General features: G+C 41.9%; 1 protein-coding gene across 1 annotated transcript; it reads left to right on the forward strand.

Annotated features, from left to right (window-relative positions):
• LOC124798248 (GPN-loop GTPase 2) lies at nt 1-27,192 on the forward strand. Its single transcript, XM_047261565.1, has 6 exons — nt 1-139; nt 4,733-4,864; nt 4,972-5,177; nt 25,073-25,187; nt 25,279-25,474; nt 25,783-27,192. Exons 2-6 carry the CDS (start codon nt 4,744-4,746, stop codon nt 26,072-26,074), a joined length of 930 nt encoding a protein of 309 aa, XP_047117521.1. The 5' UTR covers nt 1-139; nt 4,733-4,743; the 3' UTR covers nt 26,075-27,192.
• Nucleotides 27,193-27,318: the final 126 nt, after the last annotated feature.

Here is a 27,318-nt window from a genome sequence, read left to right on the forward strand (position 1 = left end):
TGTCGCCATATTGCAGAGCACACATGTATGCCTAAGCCAGTGCTTTTTTCTGTATCTTTGAAAAATTATGATGTGAAAACTGTGAAACTTCTTAGAGAAATCATACTGAAGAACAAAATCTGGTGACACTGTGGCTTGCGTAAGTGTACTTTATAATTGCGCATTGTCATTTTTAATGTAGTGTGAGATTTGGACAACAGTTCAGATGGTGCAGGTAATACTAAATTGTATTTGTGGAATGGTGTAATGAAATCTACTGTAGTTTTACTCTGTACTATGTGATGCCATCTTTCTGTCCTTACCCGTAATAGAATGTTTTATTCTAACTATATCTTACAGTGGGGAAGGGTGGGGGCGGGGGGGGGGGGGGGAGACAGGGTGGTTACATTTCACAGTGTACATAATCATATAATGCTGGAACAGTTCCAGAAAATTAATGCAAAAACTAATCCAATATTGATACTTTGATTACTATGAAAAATGTGTAATAGCAAAAAATTAATTTTCGTATGTTGCTTATTTTGATTGTGAGAAGATTCATGTTAAGTTTCCAGATGTAAAAATTACTTCCACACATTAAAAAAAAAATAGAAATTAATGTAGAAAAGTAAACACAGTGCTAGTATCTGAGAATCACATTTTTTGAATAATGGTAGGAGTAAACAGTCACTGTGTAGTTGAGGCATTGAGCAGTTGGTACACACAAACAAGATTCTACATAGTCCCAGCTGACTACATTGTACCAGCACTGCAGCTTGGCATTTGTCTCTTATTCTTCTCTCCTTTTTAATTTTAGTTAGATGTATTTTTTTTCTTAATAAACTTGAGTATTTTAATTTTTGTTGTTGTTACTTCAAATTTTTTGTTATGAGTGATGCTTGGGGGAGGGAAGGGGAATATTAATGAAGCTATAAATGTGAGAGCAAAAATAGTCACCAGAATGAATTTTTCAACACTGCAGCAATGTGCGCATCAACTTTGAGTCTCCCTGGCAGATTAAAACTGTGTGCTAACCTGGGACCTAAAGACCCTGGAATCTTGCTGTTCATGGCCAATGCTCTTGTAGGCTCAGCCATAAAGGCGCAACTTATGACTCGCCCTTACAGCTTTGCTTCCACCAGTACCTCTATTTTGCCTTCCAAACATCACAGAAGTTCTCTTGCGTAGTTTGAGGGATTTGCACTCCTGCAAGAAAGGAGATTCCGGAAGGTGTGATGGACGCAAAGCTCTGAGGGTGTGTCATTGTGCCTGAATAGCTCAGTCAGTAAGAGCTCTGTCTGTAAAAAGTAAGATTCTGAATTAAAGTCCCAGTCCAGAACACAGTTTTAACATGCCAAAAAGTTTTGAAAACTGCACACACTCTACTACAGAGTAAAAATTGGTTCTGGAAACCATAACCTAAGCTATTTATCCACAAATATCTTATCTTTTAGGTATTCTAGTCTCATAGAGTATACAGAACTTATTTTGAGTGTGGATGGTAGGAAATGCTATTTCATAGCTCTATGAACTAAACATTTATGTATAGGAGAAAATAGAATTGTGTATTGAATTGTTTCCACAAAATTTAATTTGGTCTTTGTGTGCTACCATACTTGTACTCCACATCTTCTTAATAAAAGTCAGACATGGGTACCTTTGACCTTCCTGTAGCTTCTGTCTCCTGGATAGTGGCCACCGATTTTTGAACACAAGTATCTCTGAAAGGGTACAACATTCAGAGTAAATTGTAAAGTTGCCTGCCAAAGTCAGTACCAATATGTTGAAGAAATGGCTTTTTTTACACCTCTGGGTTGGCACAACTGCCCAGAGTTTGTGCAACTAACTTGGAGCAATTAATATTGGGCAAGGGAGGTGGTGTGTAACTGTTTCTTCTCTCATACAAAATGCTCGGATAGAAACAGTTACTGGAACAGTCATCAGTTAGTAGAATATCTGGAAACACTTTCAGATTTGATTTAGATCTTGGGGAGAGGGAGGTGGATACTGAATTCCCAAATGAATTGCAGACGTTATGCTGGACAGGAATCATAGAAATATCTCAGGTCAGATTAGTTAGATCACCCTATGTTGACAATAATACCCTACTAATATGTTGTGAGATTTCTAGGATTCTATGAGCATCAGGATACCACTCGGGGATATACAGGGTGGTCCATTGATCATGACCGGGCCAAATATCTCACGAAATAAGTGTCAAACGAAAAACTACAAAGAACAAAACTTGTCTAGCTTGAAGAGGGAAACCAGATGGCGCTATGGTGGCCCGCTAGATGGCGCTGCCATAGGTCAAACGGATATCAACTGCGTTTTTTTAAATAGGAACCCCCATTTTTATTACAATTTGTGTAGTATGTAAAGAAATATGAATGTTTTAGCTGGACCATTTTTTTCGCTCTTTGATAGATGGTGCTGTTATACTCACAAACATATGGCTCAAAATTTTAGACGAACAGTTGGTAACAGGTAGGTTCTTTAAATTAAAATACAGAACGTAGGTACGTTTGAACATTTTATTTCAGTTGTTCCAATGTGATACATGTAACTTTGTGAACTTATCACTTCTGAGAACACATGCTGTTACAGCTTGATTACCTGTAAATACCACATTAATGCAATAAATGCTCAAAATGATGTCCGTCAATGTCAATGCATTTTGCAATACGTGTAACAACATTCCTCTCAACAGCGAGTTGTTCACCTTCCGTAATGTTCGCACATGCATTGACAATGCGCTGACTTGTGTTGTCAGGCATTGTCGGTGGAGCATGATAGCAAATATCCTTCAACTTTCCCCACAAAAAGAAATCCGGGGACGTCAGATCCGGTGAATGTGCGGGCCATGGTGTGGTGCTTCGATGACCAATCCACCTGTCATGAAATATGCTATTCAATACCGCTTCAACTGCACGCGAGCTATGTGCCGGACATCCATCATGTTGGAAGTACGTCGCCATTCTGTCATGCAGCAAAACATCTTGTAGTAACATCGATAGAACATTACGTAGGAAATTGGCATACATTGCACCATTTAGATTGCCATCGATAAAATGCGGGCCAATTATCCTTCCTCCCATAGTGCCACACCATACATCAACCCGCCAAGATCGCTAATGTTCCACTTGTCGCAGTCATCGTGAATTTACCGTTGCCCAATAGTGCATATTATGCCGGTTTACGTTACCGCTGTTGGTGAATGACGCTTCGTCGCTAAATAGAACGCGTGCAAAAAATCTGTCATCATCCCGTAATTTCTCTTGTGCCCAGTGGCAGAACTGTACACGACATTCAAAGTCATCGCCATGCAATTCCTGGTGCATAGAAATATGGTACGGGTGCAATCGATGTTGATGTAGCATTCTCAACACGGACGTTTTTGAGATTCCCGATTCTCGCGCAATTTGTCTGCTACTGATGTGCGGATTAGCCGCAACAGCATCTAAAACACCTACTTGGGCATCATCATTTGTTGCAGGTCATGGTTGACGTTTCACATGTGGCTGAACACTTCCTGTTTCCTTAAATAATGTAACTATTCGTCGAACGGTCCGGACACTTGGATGATGTCGTCCAGGATACCGAGCAGCATACATAGCACACGGCCGTTTTGCATTTAGATCACAATAGTCATACATCAACACGATATCGACCTTTTCCACAATTGGTAAATGGTCCATTTTAACACGGGTAATGTGTATCATGAAGCAGATACCATCCGGACTGGCGGAATGTTATGCGATACCACGTACTTATACATTTGTGACTATTACAGCGCCATCTATCACAAAGTGAAAAAAGTTGTCCAACTAAAACATTCATATTTCTTTATGAGTATGTAATAAAAAATGGGGGTTCCTATTTTTAAAAATGCAGTTGATATCCATTTGACCTATGGCAGCGCCATCTAGCGGGCCAACTGTAGCGCCATCTGTTTTTCCCCTTCAAGCTAGAAGAGTTTCGTTCTTTGTAGTTTTTTCGTTTGATGCTTATTTCATGAGATATTTGGCTCGGTCACTATCAATGGAGCACCCTGTATACAATTTCCCAAGAAAATATTTCTGTACTCTCTAGGTGAAATGCCACTAAAGTAAAAGATAGGTTTAGCAGTATTCCACATCCTTTTGTAATCAGTATGGTTGACAAACATAAAATGATATAAAATGTTTCAGTTAATCTCTATAGGTATAGCATAATTATCAATGAATTCACAGACAATTAACAAAGTATAATGTAATCCTCAAGAAATCATAGCTTTATCAGCTATGAGAAGGCATGGATAGGCATCTTGCAGAACACAAATCATTAATACAGACAGATTTTTAGAGAAAAATATTTGCTGCTATCTCCTGTCTTAGGAAGCGTTTAAGCTCTTAATTGTCCAGTCCACTGTAAAAGAGGATTACTACGCAAAACGGCAGTGATGATGAATTTATATGCATGCCATTGTTCACAAATGGCTTAACAACTTAAAAAATGCGTTTATCAGTACAAAGTTGTCATCTGGTGTTGTTATAAAAAACAGTTAATTCCTAACTTGTTCTTCATACTCTGTTAGTTACTTACTGTTTCTGTAGGAAGATAACGTACCTTACTGAAGCGAAAATGTTCCGTTCTCATTCTAACAAAATTTAAAATCTTGTTTTCATCGTAATTATGTCATTGTGACCGTGCTGTATTTAAATAATGTGTTTTGTGTTTCAGGCATCATTAAAAATAAAATGTTGTTTTTTAGTTTTAGGAAACATGGCTGCGATTTTTGGACAACTTGTTATAGGGCCTCCAGGGAGTGGAAAGACAACATACTGTCAGACAATGGGCCATTTCCTTAAGAGTATTGGGAGGAAAGTTTCAATTATAAATATAGGTAATTTCACTCAAAACTTCTTTAAGAATTTGAAATGAATATCGAAGTCTGTGCCTTGACATAATAGTATGCCAAACAAGTATATAGTAAAATTCCTTTATCTTTAGATCCAGCTAACGATTCCCTGATTTATGAAGCAGCAGCTGATGTATCAGAGTTAGTTACCGTGGATGATGTGATGACTAATCTGCACCTAGGACCCAATGGAGGACTGATGTTTTGTATGGAATTTTTGGAGAAAAATGTTGATTGGTTACTAGAGCATGTGTGCCGCTTGAGAGATTCTTACATTTTATTTGACTGTCCTGGGCAGGTAGGTAATTCATAAAAAAAAATTTATGAGTGTAGACTATTGATTTCTTAAATGAGCTTTACAAGGTGGTGTCGCCGTACACCCCCTCCTCCGAAATATTTATTTTTCTGGGTAAGTTAAGGTAACTGTAAAAGGTACTTATCACAATAAGGTTAAAACACTTCACAGCAAATTAATATGAGGCTCTGAAATCATTGATTTTAGTTTTGGAAAACAGGGAAAACTCATCGCAAAAGTCAGTTCCACTGTACGGAAGTTGTGCCCAGGTTAGCAGAATCAGTTTTCAGTAGGTTTTCAGCAAAATGGGAAAGTAATGAACTCTAATTTTCTGATCAAAGTTGAAAGGTCTTTCTATTCTCAGATAACGACCGAATCCTGTTCACACAGGTTGGGGCACCGTGTTACATGTTCCAAGCTACAGTTATGGTACGTCCATGCACATGCTTTGTGCTTGAAGAAAGCCTGTATTCTCCAAATTGTGTATCTCACTGGATTACGTAGATTTTCTCTCTTACCACCACCACCAGCGATTTCAACTGGAAATAAATGGAATAAAAATTAACTCACTACAATCGTGTTCAATGCTTGCAGTGGCTATGACATTCGCAGCAGAGCTTTGAGAACACTACTGAACCTCATTGACTATTGGACAGGGCATGACGTAGGTGCACAGAACAAGCCTAAACTCGACTGTCACTGTTCATGACTTCAGCTATAGTAGCTTAATCTTTTTGTTCTTTACCAGAGTTCCTTACATCTCTATAAGCAGTGCTACTAATCTATATATACTGTTACAGGTTACGTGTTTTCATGTTCTTTTTATTTTTCTGTTTTTTTATAAACTTTGTTATTGTTTTTCTGTGTAGAGAGTCTTTCCAGGACTGAAGAGCTGTGGTTCACAAGGCCCCATGGAACTTGAGATCTAAATTAGGTTACTTCACTGATACCTTTGCATTATATCATCTATCTGCTATGGTTTGAAGACAAGTGTCTCTACCCTGGGACGAAGTCGTCCCATGATTCTACTTTTAATACTTCATTAATCACACTGTGTTTCAGTGCACACCATTGATTGTTGTACTGAAATGTAATTTATGTAGTTGTTTTTTAAACAAATCATTTTCAGCTTAGTGCTGTGTTTTCTCATAAAAAATTATTGCTTCTATTGCGTAAGATCAGCAATTAATAAATTTAAAATTATTGGTTATATCCATCCTTAGGATGATGTTTGGTTTGTGGCTCACTTAACTGCACGGTCGTCAGTGCCCGTACAAGGTCCCAATTTTTACACAGTCCAATTTTTAGTCAATCCGATCTAGCCACTGTCACAAGTGGTGGTGGTGAAATGATGAAGACAACACAGGCACAACACAAACACCCAGTCCCCAGGCAGAGAAAATCCCCAACCCAGCCAGAAATCGAACCCGAGACCCCGTGATACAGAGGCCACAACACTAGCCACTAGACAACAAGCTCTGGACGTCCTTAGGATGCTCTATTTGCTGTTCTACACAGGAGAGAGTGGGGACTCAAGAGACTTTTGCGGGTATGTACATCGTGAAGTGTGGTCTTGAGCCATTGCAACGCTTTCTGTCCTCCTGCTGTGTTGCAATGGTCCCGTTCTCTCTCTCTCTCTCTCTCTCTCTCTCTCTCTCTCTCTCTCTCACACACACACACACACACACACACACACACACACACACACTAATGACACCAGTGTCTTGACATTGATCTGTTGCTATTCCTTAGGTTCTAACTACACTGCTCTCAATTTCTTAGGTTCTAAATACATTGTTCTCACTTTGAGTAAGACTCAAAGGCCACCTTAGAAGATCCATGGCATAAGATAACACAGTGTTCCTTGTTATATGGACATTTACTGCAGCTTTTATGATGTGGTTAGGTAACAGCTCTTGGATCAACCGTGCATATCCGCGATTCGTACAACTTCCCCACTACTGTTAAGTTGTTTGACAAAAGGTATTAGCTGGTTTTCACTTTCTGAAAGCAAAAACAGTCTTCAAGCGGTGATGCCATCGTTAAAGGGAATATTGAGGCATAAGTAAAACACTTGTCAGCTGTTCATTCCCCCTGCGGGTCTGGTGGTTAGAATAGGCCCGAGGTATCCCCGCCTGTTGTACAGGGTGTATACGACCCGGGACAGTCGGGAGATCCGGGAAAAAACCGGGAATTTTTTCATCCGGGAGAAAACCGAGAAAAACCTGGGAATTCTTTTGGAATTCCAGAAATTTTTCATTGTTTTAGTTTTCAGTTAAATTTTTGGGATTTTGACTGGTAAGAACAAATACTCTAACAAAGAATATTACTGTATCCCGCTTCTGCAGAATAATACTTCAGGAACAAAACATGAACGAGAGGATAGAAAAAAAGAAAGAAAAAAACTGAAAATAAAACTTAAGTCGCAAAGGAAATGCACTGTATACAACAAAACACAGTGCTCATACAACCGTCTGCCAACAGCAAAGTGTGTCAAAGGCTTTAGGAAGACTATGCAATGCTTCTTAACAACAAATTGCCTCCAATGAGCGTGGCGTGACAGCTGTTTACATTAGATTCGTTTTAATGCAAGATCTTTTAATGTTGTACACGTATGAACGTACGGCCTTTCTGCGTCATTTTAGCTGCGCAAGTGCAGTGACACCTGTTACTTGGCGCTCTCTGACAACTGCTGAACCGAACCTATTTCTAACAGGTCACAGGAAAATATCGCGAATGGTGGTTTGAAAAGTGTTACTTTGAAAGTTAATTTCCTTTTATGCAAGATGAACTATGTGCGAGAATGTACGACGAATTTCTTAAATCACAGAGCGTTTGACTCTCATTTAAAAATCAACTCTTTGGGGATGACCATCTAGAAGAATTTCTAGCCCAGAAGATCAGACATTTACGTCGTTATTAAAAATTTTACTGGCACATTTATGTGATGTATGTTAAAGTGTAACACGCGTAAAAGAGACCAATATTATATGTGGAAGCTTGGCTTCTCTTGTAGCAACAATATGTATATTAATTTAAATCATTAACGTTCCTTATTTGTGTGTTCGCGCTACTTCAGAGAGATTTTGCTATTGGCTGACTACATCACGTGCCCTGTGCTGTCATCAGCTGGCGAGATCACGTGGCATGAGCTATGGCTGGCTCATGAAAGTGCGTCGCAATCTCAATTTCAATGCTTCGGAAAGTAACATGCGGTGTTTGGTGGAATTCGAATTTATACTTTCGTAGCACGAAAATATGCAGCGCACATGTTGCTGCACATCGAAGATCTTCCCGAAATGTGTTTCTTCCCCTGAGTTTCATTTTCTAAAGTGCCGGGTAATTCTACGTCAGTGTATAAAACCATAAACAATCAAAAAATTGAGAAGTTTTATAGTGCCGAAGAAAAGTATACTCTCACTTAACGAGGAAAAAGTGTATTTTCATCCGGGTGAAAGTGTATTTTCAACCGGGAAATCTGGGAATTTTTTTTCCTTGTCCATGTATACACCCTGTTGTAAGGTGCGACTAAAAGGAGTCTCACACTTCTTGGCCCTGCAAGTTCAGGCCCCATTTTATGGTTTGACCTGCCACTTTCCAAAATCTATAGAAGTGTGGGCCATATGGGGGAGGACGCCTTACGTGGTGCATGAGTTATCCATAGTGTCCTTAGATTTGATCTCCTGGATCTCTTGTCATGGCTTTGCATCTCCACCTGCAATTCAACTATTTGTGCGAGGATACTTTTCCGGGGTATGTCATCTTCTTCAGTTGTTTCCTGTCCTCTTTCACTTCCATGACAGTATTGGATTTCTCTGCTCAAAATATCCAGCATGGTAGCCAGTCCATTGTAGTGGATCTGTCATGTACCCATTTGGTGGTAGCCTCCTGGCAACACAGGGATCACACTGCTGATGCTGGAGCTGTAAACTCCCAATGTAAGCCAAGAGTAGATGCCTGTCTTCCTGGGGCATCAGGACTCCCAGCAGTGGCCATCATACCAGGTGGTGTTTGCTGTGGCTGGGTGGCGCCTATGGGGAGAGCCCCTGATCAGAGTGGGTGGCATCAGGGCAGATGACCCTCAAGAAGTGGACTAAGTCATCTCTTGCTGGTGATCGTATGGCACCAGCAGTCTCTAAGACTGGCAAGATTGAGTACACTGCTGACAGGTATGACCTTAAATTGTTTCCCTCCTTCACTACACCATGGGAGGAACGCAGGGCTACAGAAAGAAGAGAGCCATATTTGCCTCAGTATTTAGTCTATAGCAGAATGGACGGGGATTCCTTTCTACCTACGAAACCTGTTTTTTGTTGAACATCTTGAGGATACGTTTGGGGAAGTGACAGCGCTGTCCAAGATGAGAAGCAGTGCAATCTTGATTCAGACAGCATCCCCAGCCCTATCCCGGGTGTTTCACTTGTGACTGGCTGGGTGATATTCGTGTTTCCGTCACTCCCCATAAAAACCTCAACATGGCCCAGGAGATTATTTTCCATCACGACCTCCTCTTGCAGTCTGACAACAAGCTCCGCACCAGTCTAGAATGGTGGGGGTGTTCATTTCATCTGGCGTGTTTACAGGGGACCCAAAGACAAAATGGTTGCTACCGGTTCCTTCATCTTGGCCTTTGAGAGTGATTCATTACCTGAAAAGGTCAAGGTGATGGTTTAGCGCTGTGACGTTGAACCATACGTCCCTCCCCCTATGCGGTACTGTAAGTGCTGGTAATTCAGGTACTTCAAACGCCACAAATCGAGACTGCGAACGTCCACTATATCCAGATACTCCCTGTGTGCCTCCTCCCACTTGTATCAACCCACTTGTATCAACTGTGTAGAGCAGTATTCCCCCTGCTCACCAGACTGCACAGTACTTCAAAAGGAGTGGAAAATCATGGCGTACAAGACCCTGGATTGGTTGACTTACCAAGAGGCTAAACGTAAATTTGAATGATTACACCCCTTTCGGTTGACGTCCACATGTGCTGCTCATAAGTACCAGTCGTACCACACACTGTGCTGCAAACAGTGGTCTGTCCAGGCCTCCAGAATACATCTGCCCCCTTGATGGTAGAGGGGAAAATCTCCTTCCATGGCTCCCAAAGTACCTACTTCTGGAGCAAGCCCCCCCCCTCCCCCGCCCACCAAACGTTCGGGACATTGGTCCCCTCTCCCCAGGCAGGGAAGCAACGGCCTCCTCCAGCTCCTCTTGTGTGGAAGGGGTCCCTTCGGGCCCTCTCTCCTAAAGTCTCCACTAATGCCACAGCGGACACTCGCTACTGGCTAAAGGAGCCAAAAGCTGCTGGACGAAGAGCTTCACAGTCTTCCTCTGTGCCAGAAGTGACTTCAGAGAAGTCCTCCCAGCAAGTCCCTAAAGAGAAGCGAGAGGGCAAGCAAACAAAAAAGCCTGCTAAGAAAAAGGACCCTCCGGTTCTGGTGGCCCCAACACCACCTCTCCCTACCAGTTCTGCACCTGAGGATGAGGTGAAGATCTTAGCACCCCTGAGTACCTGGATCTCACTGACACCTCATCCACAATAGGAATGGGTACAAATACTCAGTCGGTGGCAGCAGGTGACCCTGAGGTGTAACCTGCCTCCTTGCTTGCTTCATGCCTACCCAGCCTCACGTTAACGTCATCCTCTAGTGGAATTGCTGTGGTTTTTTCCATCACCTGGCTGAGCTACAGCAACTGTTAAGCTTTACACCTGCTTTCTGCATTGCACTCCAGGAAACCTGGTTCCCGGCAATGCGGACCCCTGCCCTTTGCGGATATAGGGGATATTACAAGAACCGTAGCAACTATAATCGAGTGTCAGGTGAAGTTTGTGTCTATGTCCTGAACTCGGTATGCAGTGGACCTGTGCCCATTCAAACCCCTCTTGAAGCTGTGGCTGTCAGGATAAGGACGATGCATGAACTTATATCTTTCTCCAGATGGTGCAGTATCCCTGAACGCATTGGGTGCACTGATTCATCAACTCCCTAAACCTTTCCTACTTTTGGGGGATTTTAACATCCATGTCCTCTTTTGTGGTGGCACCGTGGTTACTGGCCAAGATAGAGATGTTGAAACTTTCCTGTTTCAACTCAACCTCTGCCTCTTAAATATTGGGGCCCCCACACATTTCAGTGTGGCTCATGGCACTCACTTGGCCATTGATTTATCCCTCTGCAGCCCAGAATTTCTCCCATCTGTCCACTGGAGAGCCCACGATGACTTGTGTGGTAGTGACCACTTTCCCATCTTCCTGTCACTCCCCCCGCACCATTCCCCAAGACGTCTGCCAAGATGGCAGACTGGGAAGCTTTCACCTCTGCTGTCACCATTGAATCTCCCCCACATAGTACCATCGATGTGGTAGTTGAGCGGGTCTCTAGAACGATCATTTCTGCGGTTGAAAACACGATCCCTTGTTCTTTATGGTGCCCCTGGCAGTAGTCAGTAACTTGGTGGTCACCGGAAATTGCTGAGGCCATTAAAGGGCATTGGTGAGCTCTACAGCGACATAAGTGGCACCCTTAGAGCACTAATAGCTTTTAAACAGCTCCGTGCCCGTGTTCGACAGCTCATAAAAGGACAGAAACAGGAATGTTGGGAGAGGTACGTCTTGGCCATTGGGTACCATACGTCAGATCAGACATGTTTGTGGGTACCAGACCCCAAAGGGTGTCACTGGCATTAACATCAATGATGTGTGTTACCTACTGACACGTACACAATTGCCGAGCACTATGCTCAAGCCTCTGCATCAGAGAATTATCCCCCACCCTCAAATGGTTAATGGAAAGGAAAGCCCTCTCCTTCACTGAACATCACAGTGATCCCTATAATGCTCCATTTATGGAGTGGGAGCTCCTCAGTGTCCTTGCACATCGCCCCGCTCCTGGGCCAGATCAGATCCACTGTCAGGTGATCAAACATCTCTTGCCTGACTACAAGCAACATCTCTTCATCATCTTCAGCCAGATCTGGTGCAATGGCAACTTTCCATTGCAATGGTGAGAGAGCACCATCATTGCAGTGTTCAAACCTGGCAAATACGTGCTTGATGTGGATAGCTATCGGCCCATCAACCTCACCAACGTGCTTTGTAATCTGTTAGAACATATGGTAAGTTGGCGGTTGTGTTGGGTCCTGGAGTCACGTAGGCTACTGGCTCCATGCCAGGGTGGTTTTCTCCAGGGTTGCTCTACCAGTGATAATCTGGTTTCCGTTGAGTCTGCCATCTGAACAGCCTTTTCCAGACGCCAACACCTGGTTACCATCTTTTTTGATTTACAAAAAGCTTTGAGACATGACCTGACGACATCATATCCTTGCCACTCCCAATTTTTATCCAAAATTTCCTATCGCTCCATACTTTCCATGTCCAAGTTGGTGCCTCCCATAGTTGCCCCCATATCCAGGAGAATGGGGTCCCATAGGGCTCTGTATTGAGTGTATCTCTAAGTGGCCATTAACGGTCTAGCAGCAGCTGTCGGGCCGTCCGTCTCACCATCTCTGTACCCAGACGAGTTAAACATTTTGTACTGCTCCTCCAGTACTGGTGTTGCTGAGCAGTGCCTACAGGGAGCCATCCACAAGGTGCAGTCATGGACTCTCGTCGTCGTCGGCGGCGGCTGATACTCGTATCCGAGTTTTCATTTCTCTCCTGAGATTTCCTTTGTCACGGTTCAGGCGTGGAAGTGTCGTTGATGGCTTAGCAATCCAATCCTAGCGTGGAACAGGCGGCCACAGACATTACAGCTGATGGAAGGTGGAGGACGTGGCTGAGCCTGGAGGAGTTTATGTCTCTGGCGTTTGTCATTCTCCATTCTTCGACGTTCCAGCTCAAAGTTTTGAAGAGCATTTGAGGTAACTGAGCGCCAGCGACTTCGGTCTTCTGCTATTGTGGACCAGTTACTCGGATCGATGTTCAAGTTTTTCAGATTTTTCTTGTACTGATCCTTATAACGTTTGAGAGGGGCACCTCGTGGCCTTTTACCTGTGCTCACTTCGCTGTACAGCATTTGGCGTGGAAGTCTGTCATTTTTCATCCGCTGGACATGTCCGACCCATCTGAGTTGATGCCCAATGATAAGAGCTTCCATGCTATGCATTTTTGCTCTCTCTAGAACAGCCGTGTTGGATATGAAGTCATCCCATTTTAGGTTCATGATATATCTTAGCTTCTGTTGGTTGAAGCGTTCTAGTTTCTTCAGATCGCAGCGATACAACGTCCAGGTTTCGCAACCATATAGCAGGGTGGAAATGACTACAGCTTTGTACACCATCAGTTTGGTGTACAGTGTTAGGTCTTTATTCAGGAAGACACGCTTTGTAAGACGACCAAATGCTACATGTGCAGCACGTACTCTATTCTCCACTTCTTTTCCAGATGAGCAGTTGGATGACAGTATGCTTCCCAGGTAGAGGAAATGGTCCACTTGTTCCAGGAGTGTATCATAGATGGATATGCTGAAGTCAGGAACGGAGGAGCCAGGAGTTGGCTGCGCCATCACCTTTGTCTTTGAAATATTGATGGAGAGACCAAATCGTTCGTACGCCCTGCTGAAGGAATCAACTGACAGCTGCAACTCTGCAGGTGAATGAGCTGGAGAGGCATTGTCATCAGCATACTGCAGCTCTGTCACACGAGTGGTACTGGTGAACCTTTTTGAATGGAGTCTGGACTGGTTGAATAATCCTCCATCAAACCTGTACTTTAGTTCTATTCCTGCATTGTTTACGGTTGTCTCGTAAAGCATAGCTGCCAGATACAATGCAAATAATGTAGGTGCAAGAACGCATCCTTGTTTAAGCCCACTTGTTATTGGGAATTCACCAGTCATTTCATTCTGGCAGAGGACCTGTCCAGTCATATCAACGTGGAGAGCTTCAATCAGGTCAACAAAATGTTCAGGGCAGCTGAAGCGTTTTAAGACCATCCACATGGCTTCTCTGGGAACTGTATCAAAGGCCTTTTCTAGATCGTAGAAAACAAGTAGTAAAGGCTTTTGCTGTTCTCTGCACTTCTCCTGTAGTTGTCGTGCACAGAAGATCATGTCAATTGTCCCTCTTGAAGGTCGAAACCCGTATTGAGACTCAGGTAGTATAGTCTCTGAAAGTGTCTGGAGGCGATTTAAAAGGATTCTTGCAAAAATTTTTCCAGTGACAGAGAGTAGAGATATTCCCCGGTAGTTACCACAGACGCTTTTGTCGCCCTTTTTGAAGATGGTGACAATTCTGGAGTTCTTCAAGTCAGCTGGTACCTTGCGGGTTTCCCACATTAATATAATAAGTGAGAAGAGTCTAGTTTTTAGAGGCAAGCCGCCACCCTCAATAAGCTCCATCGGGATGCTGTCAGGTCCAGGAGCCTTCCCAGGTTTCACACCTAGCCCCCCGTGAAGTCGTGTGTCATGCACTTCTGTCGGAGTGGTGCCATTTGTCCGGAACCAGAACCTTACCTAAGTACAAGGCGTGTTTTTTAATTAAGTACAGTTTTGAAATTAAAAAGACGTATCTCAATAATTTTATTTTTACATGAAAGCCTGTACCTTAATCTACTTTTCTACATAATTTCCGTCAATATTGAGGCACTTGTCATAACGTTGTACCAGTTTTTGAATACCCTCCTCATAGAAGTCTGCCGCCTGACTTGTTAACCACTGCATCAGCACTGTTTTGACTTTGTTATCGTCTTGAAGACGCTGACCGCCCATTTGTTTCTTCAAGTGCAGGAATAGATGGTAGTCACTGGGCGCAAGATCGAGGCTGTACGGAGGATAATCTAGACTTTCCCATCGAAAAGATGTGATGAGATCTTTGGTCTGATTCGCCACATGCAGACGGGCATTGTCTTGCTGCAAAACGGTGCCTTTGCTCAACTTGCCATGTCTTTTGTTCTGAATTGAATGGTGCAGATTGTGCAATGTCTTACAGTAAGCTGCTGCATTGATTGTTTCATTACGAGGCAGAAATTCCACAAGCAATACTCCTTTTCTGTCCCAAAAAACTGTGCACATGATTTTCTGGGCAGAAATTGTTTGCTTGAACTTCATTTTTCTGAGTGAATCTGAATGCCGCCATTCCACGGACTGTTGCTTTGATTCTGGTGTGATGTAGGCCACCCATGTTTCATTGCCCGTAACAATTTGGCTTAAGAAATCATCACTGTCGTGGTATCGCTCAAGGAAAGTCAATGCACGGTCTAAATGTTTGTGTTTTTGCCCATCCGTCAACCTTTTTGGTACCCAACATGCGCACAATTTTCGATAATTCAAGTGCTCGGTCACAATGCCATACAAAATACTATGAGAAACATTAGGAAAGTCATCCCACAAGGAGAAAATCGTAAAGCATCTGTTTTCTCTCACCTTATTGTCCACTTCCTGCACCAAACTTTCATTAATGACCGAAGGACGCCCACTCCGTTGTTCATCATGCACATTTGGGCGGCCATCTTTAAATGCTCTCACCCACTTTCTTACCATTCCATCACTCGTAATGTTTTCTCCGTAAACTGCACAGATCTCATGAATATTGATCGCTTTTAGGCCTTTATCACTACGAAATCTTATAACAGCCCGTACTTCACAGTCGGCACGACTCACGATTATTGGAGGCATCTTAAACACTCAGTACACAACGTAACCAACGAAGAATAAGACTGTAATGGTGTCAGTGCGTAGACAACAGATGTAGGTACCCAGTGCGCATGCACAGAACGCCGACCGCAGCACTGCGGCTGCGGTGTGGCAAAACAGTATTTACTTAAAAAACACGCCTCATAACGATCCGCTCATGGTAGTGGAGACATACCAAGTCTTAGGACTGGATTTCGCCTGATAGACGTGGCTTCCTCATCTTCGTCGGTTGAAGCAGAAGTAGTGGCAGCACCTCAGTGCCCTCTGCTGCATGAGCAACACCAACTGGGGTGCAGATCGCTCTACGCTGCTGCAGCTCTTCAGAGCCCTTGTTCAGTCCTGCCTTGACTATGGGAGTCTGGTTTATGGTTTGTCTGGTTTGCGGTTTGTCTGTGCCCTCAGCATTGCATTTACTCGACCCGGTGCACCACTGTGGCATTTGACTGGCAACAGGAGCCTTTAGGATGTGTCCGGTGGCCAGTGTCCTGGTGGAGTCCGGAGTCCCTCCGTTGAAGGTTAGGCATGCACAACTGCTCGCCAGTTATGTTGCACACATTTGTAGTTCTCCTGAGCATCCGAATTACCATCTCCTTTTCCCACCCACAGCAGTTCATCTCCTGCATTGGAGGCCCAGGTCGGGGCTTACGATTGCAGTTTGCATCTGATCTCTTTTGTCTGAAGTGGAGTCCTAGCCTTTACCACCTATACTCGAGGTCCATTCACATACACCTCCATGGTGTACACCTAGGCTGAAGCTTCACCTGGACCTTTCACATGGTCCTAAGGACTCAGTTAACCCTGCTGCTCTCCGCTGTCACTGCCTCTCGGTTCTTGATATGTACCAGGACCATGAAGTGGTTTATACCGACGGCTTGATGGCTGATGGTCACGTTGGCTTCACGTGTGTTCATGGAGGACATACCGTATTTACTCGAATCTAAACCGCACTCGAATCTAAGCCGCACCTGAAATTTGAGACTCGAAATTCAAGGGGAGAAACAAAGTTGGTTCATTGTAATATGAGACACAATTTAGGTCGAATGAATGACGATAAAGCTACAGTAGTGTGGTTTGAGTCGTAAGTTTAGCAGTTACGCTTTACCAGGTAGCCATTGCTATGCGTCAGGCGCTCCATCCATATTTATACGGGTACCCTTCCTTTTTCACGTGCTTCGTCTGGTTTGAATTGATTGCTTATTTTTCTTTGATCTGATAAGTGCTGTTCTCTTTGTTATAGGTGTTTACATCACTCTGAGCTGAAAACGCATTATTGTACTGTGTCATGCATTGTTTGCCGCATTCTGATAATGAGTGTTTACGGCCTGTCGCCGCTCGCGGCATGGTGTACTTTTGTGCGTGCTACAGCCGCTTTTTTTTTAAGAGAGGATCAACAAGAACCAGATAATAGACTGCGTATGGTAGATGATGTTCTGAACGAGAGTTTAGTGAAAATTTTTCTCCGTTTGAAAATCTTTGCACACGCCTCTTTAGTACATAACATTCTGCACAGAAATTAGAGTTATCTTAGATTTAAAAATCTAGAAAAATGCCGTGCTTTATTTCTGACCGTATCACTATTAGGCATAAGAATAATATGAATATGAACATGACATGATATGTACATTCTTCCGCGTTTGCTGTTGTCTCATCTAGTTTCGTAGTTTATTAGGCAGACAGGATTTAAATGAGATAGCAGCAAACACGAAACAATACATGGCAAAATGTTTATATTCGTATTATTCTTATGATGAAGAGAATACTGCATGTGATTCACAATTCATAAAAGTTACTATTAGCAACCATATCTTCTCACGGGTAGGAAAAAATTCAGAACGTAGAGTTGGCCATATTGACAAACATCCCGAACAGTCTTGCCAGTCGGATTTTCGTAGTACATTGAAAGACTGCTACATTCGAAGATGAACAATACGGAATTTGTATTTACTTCGTTGGATAATGTATGAAAATGCAGTGGTCGAAACTCGGGGCGGAGAAAAAAGCTCGTTTTCCACCTTTTTTTTAAAAAATTTATTTACTGCCGCAGAGGTTTTGGCGCCAGTATTTATCTTTGTGACTGCAAAGCATGCCTGTGTAGTGCTACATATATTCGACGGCAGAAGTTAGTTGTGGCGGCACCTACCAACATTTTTCAGAACTTCCTCTTACGTTGCACTCGATTCTAAGCCGCAGGCGGTTTTTTGAATTTCAAAAATCCGAAAAAAAGTGCGGCTTAGATTCGAGTAAATACGGTATTTAACAGCACTTCTTGCCAGATGGCTGCAGTGATTTCACTGCAGAGCTGGCGGCCATTTCTCATGCTCTTGACCGCATCCGCTCATGCCCTGTCAAGTCGTTTCTTCTCTGTACAGACTCCTTGAGCAGCCTCAAGCTGTCGAACCCCGCCATCCTTTGGTGGCGACTGTCCAGGAGTCGATCTATGCCCTGGAGTGGTCCACTCATTGTGTGGTGTTGTGTGGACCCCAGGCCACATCGGAATACCAGGAAATGAACTTGCCGACGGGCTGGCCAAACAAGCAACACGAAAACCGCTTCTGGAGATCAGCATCCCCGTAACTGACCTGTGATCATTATTACGCCACAGTGTTTTTTAGCTTTGGGAGATGGAATGGCTTAATCTCAGTATGCACAACAAACTGTGTGTCATTAAGGACACTACGAATGTGTGAAAGTCCTCTATACGGACCTCTTGCAGTGACTCTTGTGTTTCTTTGCCAGCTCCACATGGACCATACGTGGCTAACACATGGCTACCTCCTCTGTCTCGAGGACCCACCTCGATGTCACTGTGGCTCACATATGACTGTCATCCACATGTTGCTGGACTGCCCACTTTTAGCCCCTCTGTGACAGACTTTTAACTTTCTCAGCACCGTACCTTCGGTATTGAGTGACAGTGCCTCAACAGCAGATTTAGTTTTATGTTTTATTCATGACGGTTTTTTTTACCATAGCATATAAGGGTGAGCATATAGCCTTCTCTCCGAGGCCGCCACCCTCCCTCCATTTTAACTCTGTTGCAATTTCTTTGCATTTGTTTGTCTTGGTGGTCATCTTTCCCTACATGCGTTCAACTCGCCTTGTCTTTTTGCGGTGGTCATTGTAATATGTTGCAGATTGGCTGGCTCATCCTCTTTTTACTATTGTGATCAGCCAGCCCAGACCATCTACTCTATGGTTTTAATACCACCTTCTGCTTTTCCTTCTGGTGTTTGTTTTCCCTGTTTTTTTGTTCGATCCATTCGTTTTCTTTTTAGGTGTGGTTCCCTATTCCTTTTCCCCCTTTTACTTTCTCTGAATACTTTGGGTGTTTTTGTACCTTGTGCATTGCTTGCATTAGGAAAAAGGGACTTACGACCCTGTAGTTTGGTCCATTTATACCCCAAACCAACCAACCAACCCTGCTTCGACAGGATGCAAGATCAAGAGGGTGAGCCCTCGAGCAGAGTAAGTGATACCATGGGAAATATTTTGCACATGGAATATATGAAACTTATCTCACAAAAGTGGTTGAACTGGTTTGACCATCTCTGCAGACAGGAATCAAAGATTAATTACTTACCTTCAGAAGGAGGACAAGCTGGGAAACAGGGTTTGAGCAATTTACCAAAGTAGGTGGACTTACTCTCACAGAGAGCAAACCACACTTCTTTGATGAGTAGATAGAAGTTAAATTTGGGAAGGTTGCTTCTCTTGAAGAAATGAGAGGTGAATCCACAAGAGTGTATCATAATTAATGGTGTAAACCCATACAGTTGAAAGTACACGATACTAGAAACACAAAAGTCTCGGTAAACGTAGGGTCAAAAATGCACACCTTAAGAGTTACGAGCAATTTTTCATCTTCGATACTGTGAAACAAATCTGTTCTACTGCAAGCTCTTTGCTTTCCATATTTTGGGAAGTGGCAATATGGACCAAAACAAGAAAAAAAATTTCCAGTAAACATATGCTCTAAAATGCATACGTTAAGAGCTATGAGCACTTTTTTAACTTCACTACTTTGAAACATAACTCTTCTAATGAACAAATGCTCATAACTTTCAAGATATGCATTTTAGAGCACATGTTTATTGGACATTTTTTTCTTGTTTTGGTCCATATTGTCGCTTCCCAAAATATGGAAAGCAAAGAGCTTGCAGAGAAAAAGTGCTCGTTGCTCTTAAGGTATGCATTTTCGACCCTATGTTTACTGAGACATTTTTGCTTCTAGTATTGTGTAGTTTCAACTGTATGCATTTACACCATTAATTATGATACACCCCATATAATGATTAAGGCAGCCACTGAAATACAGTTACAAGCCTATGCTTGTTTTACCATAGGGAGAATTAAAATCACTCCCAACATAAGTCCAAACAGGACCCAGAAGATCTCTTTTTCACCGAGATTTACTAATCCAAACAGATGAAAAATTCCAGGCAAACTAAGAGCGTTGGGAAATGTCATTATGTTCACCGCATTCAGAAAAGACCTAAGTGTAACTGGATGGTCACACCAACTTTAATATTGACGTTATAAGGGAACACCCTTCCTGAGAAGATGAAAGTTGTAGTACAGAGAAGTGGAATTACTGTGTAGATTCAATCACACATGTGGGCTTTTGTACCGATTTCGCCATACGGCTACCTGGTGTACCTCAAGACCTATCTGAAGTAATGTCATGAGCACCCAAATGCCATTTCCCTGTCGACAACCACACCAGTGCCCAAATTGTTCAGGTCTAATTTTCAGCAAATACTGGATTGCCTTACTTATGTTAGAGGACATCAAAAATATGGATGGCTTTCTCCAGTTCCAGTCGCACCAAGCTTCACAACCACTATAATAGGCATACCTCTTACCTTGATCCAGAAACAGACTGCGAGGCCCATATGTCAGCAGCAGATACCCATCTGCTGGTACAGCAAGAGACTTTGGATCCTGATTGGCATCACAGGAGAGGAGAACTTGCCATTACACACTCTCTTTTGCAAACTGGTAGACTATCAAATTAGCTCTACTCAAATGAAACAAGAAACTCAAATACCAGGTCACTGGGCAGCCCAATTTATTATCAACCCAGAAATAAGGTCTTGGAAACCCTTGCAAGACTCCAAACATCCTGAAGAGAAGAGAAATGAGGGAAAACAGAGGGAGGTCAAATGAAATATACATATTTAGAAAATATGTAATAATACAGATAACCTACCAGTGGTAGATACATCTATTAATATGGACAGCTTACCTACCATACAGGTGGCGCAAGATCAGAGTGCGGACCAGTCTGTTTCTCTTTCATCTTTGCTACCCTCAACCTCCAATACCCAACTCAATTACAATGAAACTTTATTGGATGTTGTCACCTTCTTGCAGAATTAACCCTTTAACTGCTCTGGACGTGTTAACACATGCGCCTTTGTACCTGTCCCTGTGTGCTCTGGACTTGTTTACGCATGCCGCAAGTCCTTCTACCCGGTACTCTGAACGTGACTACTCGTATACACACATTCACAGTACCAGGTAGAGGGACCAGTGGCACGCATAAACATGTTCAGAGCACACAGGGACAGGTACAAAGGTGCACGACTTAACACGTCCAGAGCAGTTAAAGGGTTAAAGCTGCTAACACCATTACATCTTTTTGTATGTATTGTTGTACGGATGTCTCAAGAGTGTGGCGAAAAATTTGGGTTTGCATATGTCGGTAATATTTTCTTTGAATAATGTGCTCTTCCTAGTAAATATTAGACCTACATCAGAACTCCCTCCACCAAAGCTCCTCTTGTGTGCAGTACATCTTTCAGTAGTCTCTAGGCAACACTAAAATGCTTTCCCCTTAGTGTATGACATCTCAGTGCAGTTATACAACTGTTACAGAACAGGAGCCCCCTTTGTCTTCCTTTGAATATATAGTGATGTTGGCTTTCTAGGAAATGTCATCATAAATCAACCGAGGCAGCCTTTGTGGAGGAACTGTGTACACTTCCAGCCCCCAGAGCTGAAAAAGACATCTGTGCCACTGCTTTCTGCATAAATGGGAGGATCGGCAAACGAATGTGCACTCGGTATTTCTGCCTGGGGGCCTCATCAGAGATGTGGGGGAGGCCCTGCCTGCAACTGTTGAGCATGTTGGGTGCAGCTGTCTGCAGGTTGTGGCTCTCATCGTCACCGATGACGTCTGTCACTTGGGTTCTAGGCCATCCTCAGTTTGTACAGGCAGCTGGCAGAGTTGGTGAAGACTGCTGGCCTCATTCATGGGGTGCAAAAACAGCTCACAGTTAGTAGCATCATTCCCAGAGTAGATTGGGGTCCTTTGATTTGGAGCAGAGTGGAAGGTTTCAGCCAAAGATTGTGTTGATTCTGTGATGGTCTTGGCTGCAGATTTATAGACTTGTATTTGAACGTGTTTATGCTGCAGCAGTGCTACTGGCACATCACATCTTGCCATTCACTAGGTGTCGTGTTGAATTTTGCCTGGAATCTTTACCATGCATCTGTTCACATCACTAGTTGAGTGGATTACTTGCAGCAGGTGAAGCAAAACTATATTCTTCGCGTAGTCTGGTGACATAAATTTTAGTTTATCGCACCAAAAACACAGTTATTAAAGAGGAGAAATATGAAGATATCTTTTGGTCGTACATGGTTCACAAATTCTGTCAAGAGCTCAAAGAATTATATGGAGAACTTATTTAGACAGTTACGAAAGTCACAATAAATTTTGACTTTATTTTGAATATTATTAGATCATAATAGTTAAAGATATGGAGATTCAACCCAACATTTTAATGTAATTTCTGTGGAAGGGTAATTCAAACACCTACTCACTCTGAGGTAATATTTTATCAGTTATCTACATCCTCTTCATGTATTAGAACATGCTACTTTTAGATACTTGATGTTGATTTATCATCATCATCATTGTCGTCGTCAGAGAGAGGAGGGGAGGAGGAGAAGAAAATGGTAAATTAGTTGAAACAGAGGACTAGTTTCCAAAAATAATTGCACCAGTGCTATCCATCATGAAGAGATTGAGATGATCTGTATGCCAAGAGTCCCAGATAGGCTTGTGTCCATGCAGTAGTCTGTAGAGTATGGATGTAAATGGATATATATGGTGCTCAAGAAAGCACACTACGAGGGACAGTCAAATAAAGCACTGTCAGGAGTGTGCTAGGGAAGAGTGATGTGACTGCTCTTATTCTCTAGATACATAAATGAATTGACAAACAGGGTGAGCAGGAATCACGCTGTTTGCTGATGACACTGTATGGGAAGGCATTGTCATTGAGTGCCTGTATGAGGATACAAGATGATCTAGACAAAATTTCTAGTTCATGTGATGAGTGGCAGCTTACTCTAAATGTAGAAAAATGTAAATTAATTCATATGAGTAGAGAAAACAGTCCTGTAATTCTCAAATACGGGATTAGCAGTGCGCTGCTTGACAAAGTCATATTGATTAAATATGTAGGTGTATCACTGCAAAGTGATAGGAAATCAAGTGAGCTCATAAGGACGGCAGTAGGGAAGGTGAATGATCAGCTGAGATTTGTTGGAAGAATTTTAAGGAAATGTGGTTCCTCTGTAAAGGAGATTGCATATAGAACACTAGTGAGACCCATTCTTTTGTATGCTGCTAGTGTGTTTGGGATCACCACCAGGTCACATTAAAGGAAGACATTGAAGCAGTTCAGAGGCAGGCTGCTTAATTTGTTACTGGTAGGTTCAGTCAGCCTGCGAGTACTTGGAGATATTCCGTGAACTCAAATGTGAATCCCTGGAAGGATTTCTTTTCATAAAGTGCTGTTGAGAAAATTTAGAGATGTAGCATTTGAAGTTGACTGTAGAATGATCCTCCTGCCACCGACATACATAAGGCCCATGGAGATAAGCTTGACTATTAGTGGTACAAAGTACCATCCACCATGCACCACAGGGTGGCTTGCAGAATGTGTATACAGATGTAGATATAACACATGTCCCAACAAAATCAGTAGGTTCAGACATAAAAGTATCTCCAAACAGGAAGACCAGCCTAGGTGCTACTGTGAAGTTGTTGTGGTTTAACACCTTCTTGTCAGATTCCGATATTTATTACATTTATTGCATTAATTATTGCTAACACAGTCCCTGACACAGATCATGGCAGATAACACATACTGTTAACACTACTATGTTAAAGTATAAGAAAATGCCTTCTATGACAAGATCTGATTTATGAGTCAGAATATTGCATTAAACGATAGCTACAGCTGTTGTAGAAGCATATATCCCTGGGGCTCTTTGCCCTATTACATTTCACATATCTTTTTGCACAGTCTTCGACTCTGTTTTCACTGCCATTTTTATTACAGCCTCATATCAGTTATTATTTTCATGCAGTACAAGGACCACAGCTGGGGACCCTTTGTTCCTCCAGATGAAAGAAAAATGCCAGTGAACACCTTCTTATTTTTCTCCCTTGTAATTTTAGCATTACCTTCCTTGCTCTCAGTGTAAGAGGGGAGTAGGAGTATGCCATAGACATATTCTGCAACAGTTTTGTCACCTGGGTTCCCATCCAGAGCCATCTATTCAATATGTTTGGTAGCTACACCCCCCTTCCCCCTCTCCCAGTACAGGAGGTGGCCACCATGCACGTCACTCGTTCAGTATATTCGTGACTAGCTCCTATTGGAGGAGATGTTTTAGGGGCATAGCTCCATCAATTCAGTATATTCAGCAGCAGCCCTCTGTTTCAGAGGGAAACACAGGGCCTTTGAGACCGCCATCCAGAGACCCGACTTGGTGGTGTGGCAAGCTCTTCGACTTGACATAACCACCTCACAATGACATGCCACCTGCTGTATCACCATTACCTCTTTTGTATCATTTTCTGGGGATTGATGTACTAATAACATCCGATAACTCATATTCATCACATCGCCGTGGATGTGTTTATCGAATGGTTGAAAATATGAGAAATTATGTAAAATAGATACTACTGTGTATTTGCATGCTATTGCATTATTGAATGGAAGGCAACTGCCAGCAAATACGCTATGCCCCAAGAGGAATGGTTAGTATTCAGGGATATGACAGGAATTATTATGTAAAGCAAAAAAAGTCTAGTAAACGTGGGCTTCATGATCGTTCCTGTCATATCCCTGAATGCTGCCCATTTCTCTTGGAACACCCTGTACATTCTGAACCTGGATTATTGTCACCTGTCAGCAAAATTTTTTGTTCTGGTTTCAGTAAAGAATACAGTGTTCTTATTTTCAGGTTGAATTATACACTCATCATAATTCAATGAAAAATATTACAGAAAAGCTAGAGAAATATGGTGTTCATCTATGTGCTGTCCATCTCGTAGACTGTCATTACTGTAATGATCCAGGTGAGCAGAACAAACTTGTGTATAAAAGAAAGAGACTGGGACCATTTGTGCCAGTGAAATATTAAACTTTCCTCACTTTCTGTCTTCATAGGGAAGTTTATCTCAGCATTGCTGCTCTCCTTGTCAGCAATGTTGCAACTAGCATTGCCACATATCAATGTTCTGTCAAAAGTAGACCTTCTTTCAAAGTACAGCAGCAAGTTACATTTTGGGTTGGATTTTTACACAGATGTCCTTGATCTCAAGTATTTACTGGACTGTTTGGATGAAGATCCATTCACAAAAAAGTAAGAATTGATCTTTGATTAATAATTCAGTAGTAGTATGTTTATTTGATTGCATCATAAAATTTATTTGAAGAGCTGCAGGATGCCTGGATCTATCGTCTTGAAGACTACTAATTCATTGTAATACCAGCTTTTGTTGTACAGTAAACAGTTACTAATAACTTTATTAGCACACCTTGTTGCTATATGGGTCACATCTGTGCACATAACTATTAGTAGTTGCTAAGATGATTGTACTTGTAAATTTTTTTTTTTTTTAATTTAAGCTCATTTTGTAAACAAACAACTAGAAATTATCTTTGTTTCAGATACAAAAAATTAAATGCTGCAATAGTTTCATTAGTTGAAGATTTCAGTTTGGTATCATTCATACCCATGAATATTGGAGACAGACAGAGTATTCTTAAAGTAAAAAATGCTGTGGACAAAGCAAATGGATATATTTTTGGAGCGGGGGAGCAACGTAATGTGCAAGCACTGCTTGCATGTGCTGTGGGAGCTGATTATGAAACGGGTGAAGATATGGACAGATTTACGGAGGGTGCAGCAGGTGATGATGAGGATGACGACGATCTTATGATGAGGGGTGTATGGGCATAAACTGTGTGTGTTTCACTTAACAGATCACACAATTAGCCATCATTGATAGCAAGATTTTATTGAATGGGCAATATAGGTATCTGTGCATTTGTATACAGTGCTTTTGATAATGTTACATGAACTAATCCATTCTGTACATCTTTAACTTCACAATGTGTGTATTGTTTCATCTATAGATAATTTTTCAGATTTGTATTTTTGTAATGTTTTGAGTTTCAGTAATAAATTTGGATGTACAGTTTTCTAAACGGTGGAGAAATATGGAGATTAACTGATTTAGCTCTACATTCTCCATACTTATGTTCGTGCAAGTAATTGCAATGGTGTTGCAGTCTTTGTAAAAAAATAAATTAATTAAAAACATGAAAAATAAACCTATTTTGCTGTGGCACGCTGGACTTAGATTAAAATTCATAGATGCAGTGGAATGGAGAAAAATATTATCCATCAATTATTGGTTATGTTATTCAGATAGCAGTCAGTTTGTTACTTACGTTTGCCAAATAGGTCATCATGAACAAGATAGCAGCATCTAATGAGTAATTGTGTAAAATCTCTGTCCATGACTGCATTTTACACAAAAAGATGTACATATTTGAAATTCATAAAAGATGTTAGGTTAAATGAAAATATTGAGAATTTTATAATGATTTCATCATATTAACATCGGAAACATGTAGATATGAATATCCCATATTATCCAACATGTACACCTATGTGGTGACTGAAAACAATGTAGTTTATAAAAAAATGTTATGAAACATCAAGACAGGTACAATATATGTATGTATTTAAGTTTGCACAAGACAGTGCATCTTGGTAAGAGACCTAGAAAGTTACTGATACACATGTAAAATGTGTATATGGCCACAAAGTATACAAAAAAGTATTGTAATTCTCAAAGAAGTAGAATTTGTTGATTGGGGAAAAAAAGAAACTACATGATCTGCCTGATAATGATTTCAGCCAAATTTAAGTTTCATTTCAGACCCATGAAGTCTTTCAGACCAATCAAGTTCTTTCTCAAAGTAGTTGACAAAGATACCACATTTTTATTTATTTACTTTATTTGCAATTCAGTACCTCGATCATACAATTTCTACAACTTTTCTATGCTTGTACGTAGAGACAGGAGAAAATCATTTTCTTTTATCGCCAATTTCTGTGTTAGGTTTTGCCAAGTTTTGGTGTTATTTTCTTCTGGCTTATTTTTCAAGAATGACATGTTCTTTAGTTTTGTCTTA

This window comes from Schistocerca piceifrons, chromosome 5 (genome assembly GCF_021461385.2).
Source record: "Schistocerca piceifrons isolate TAMUIC-IGC-003096 chromosome 5, iqSchPice1.1, whole genome shotgun sequence".
NCBI lineage: Eukaryota > Metazoa > Arthropoda > Insecta > Orthoptera > Acrididae > Schistocerca > Schistocerca piceifrons.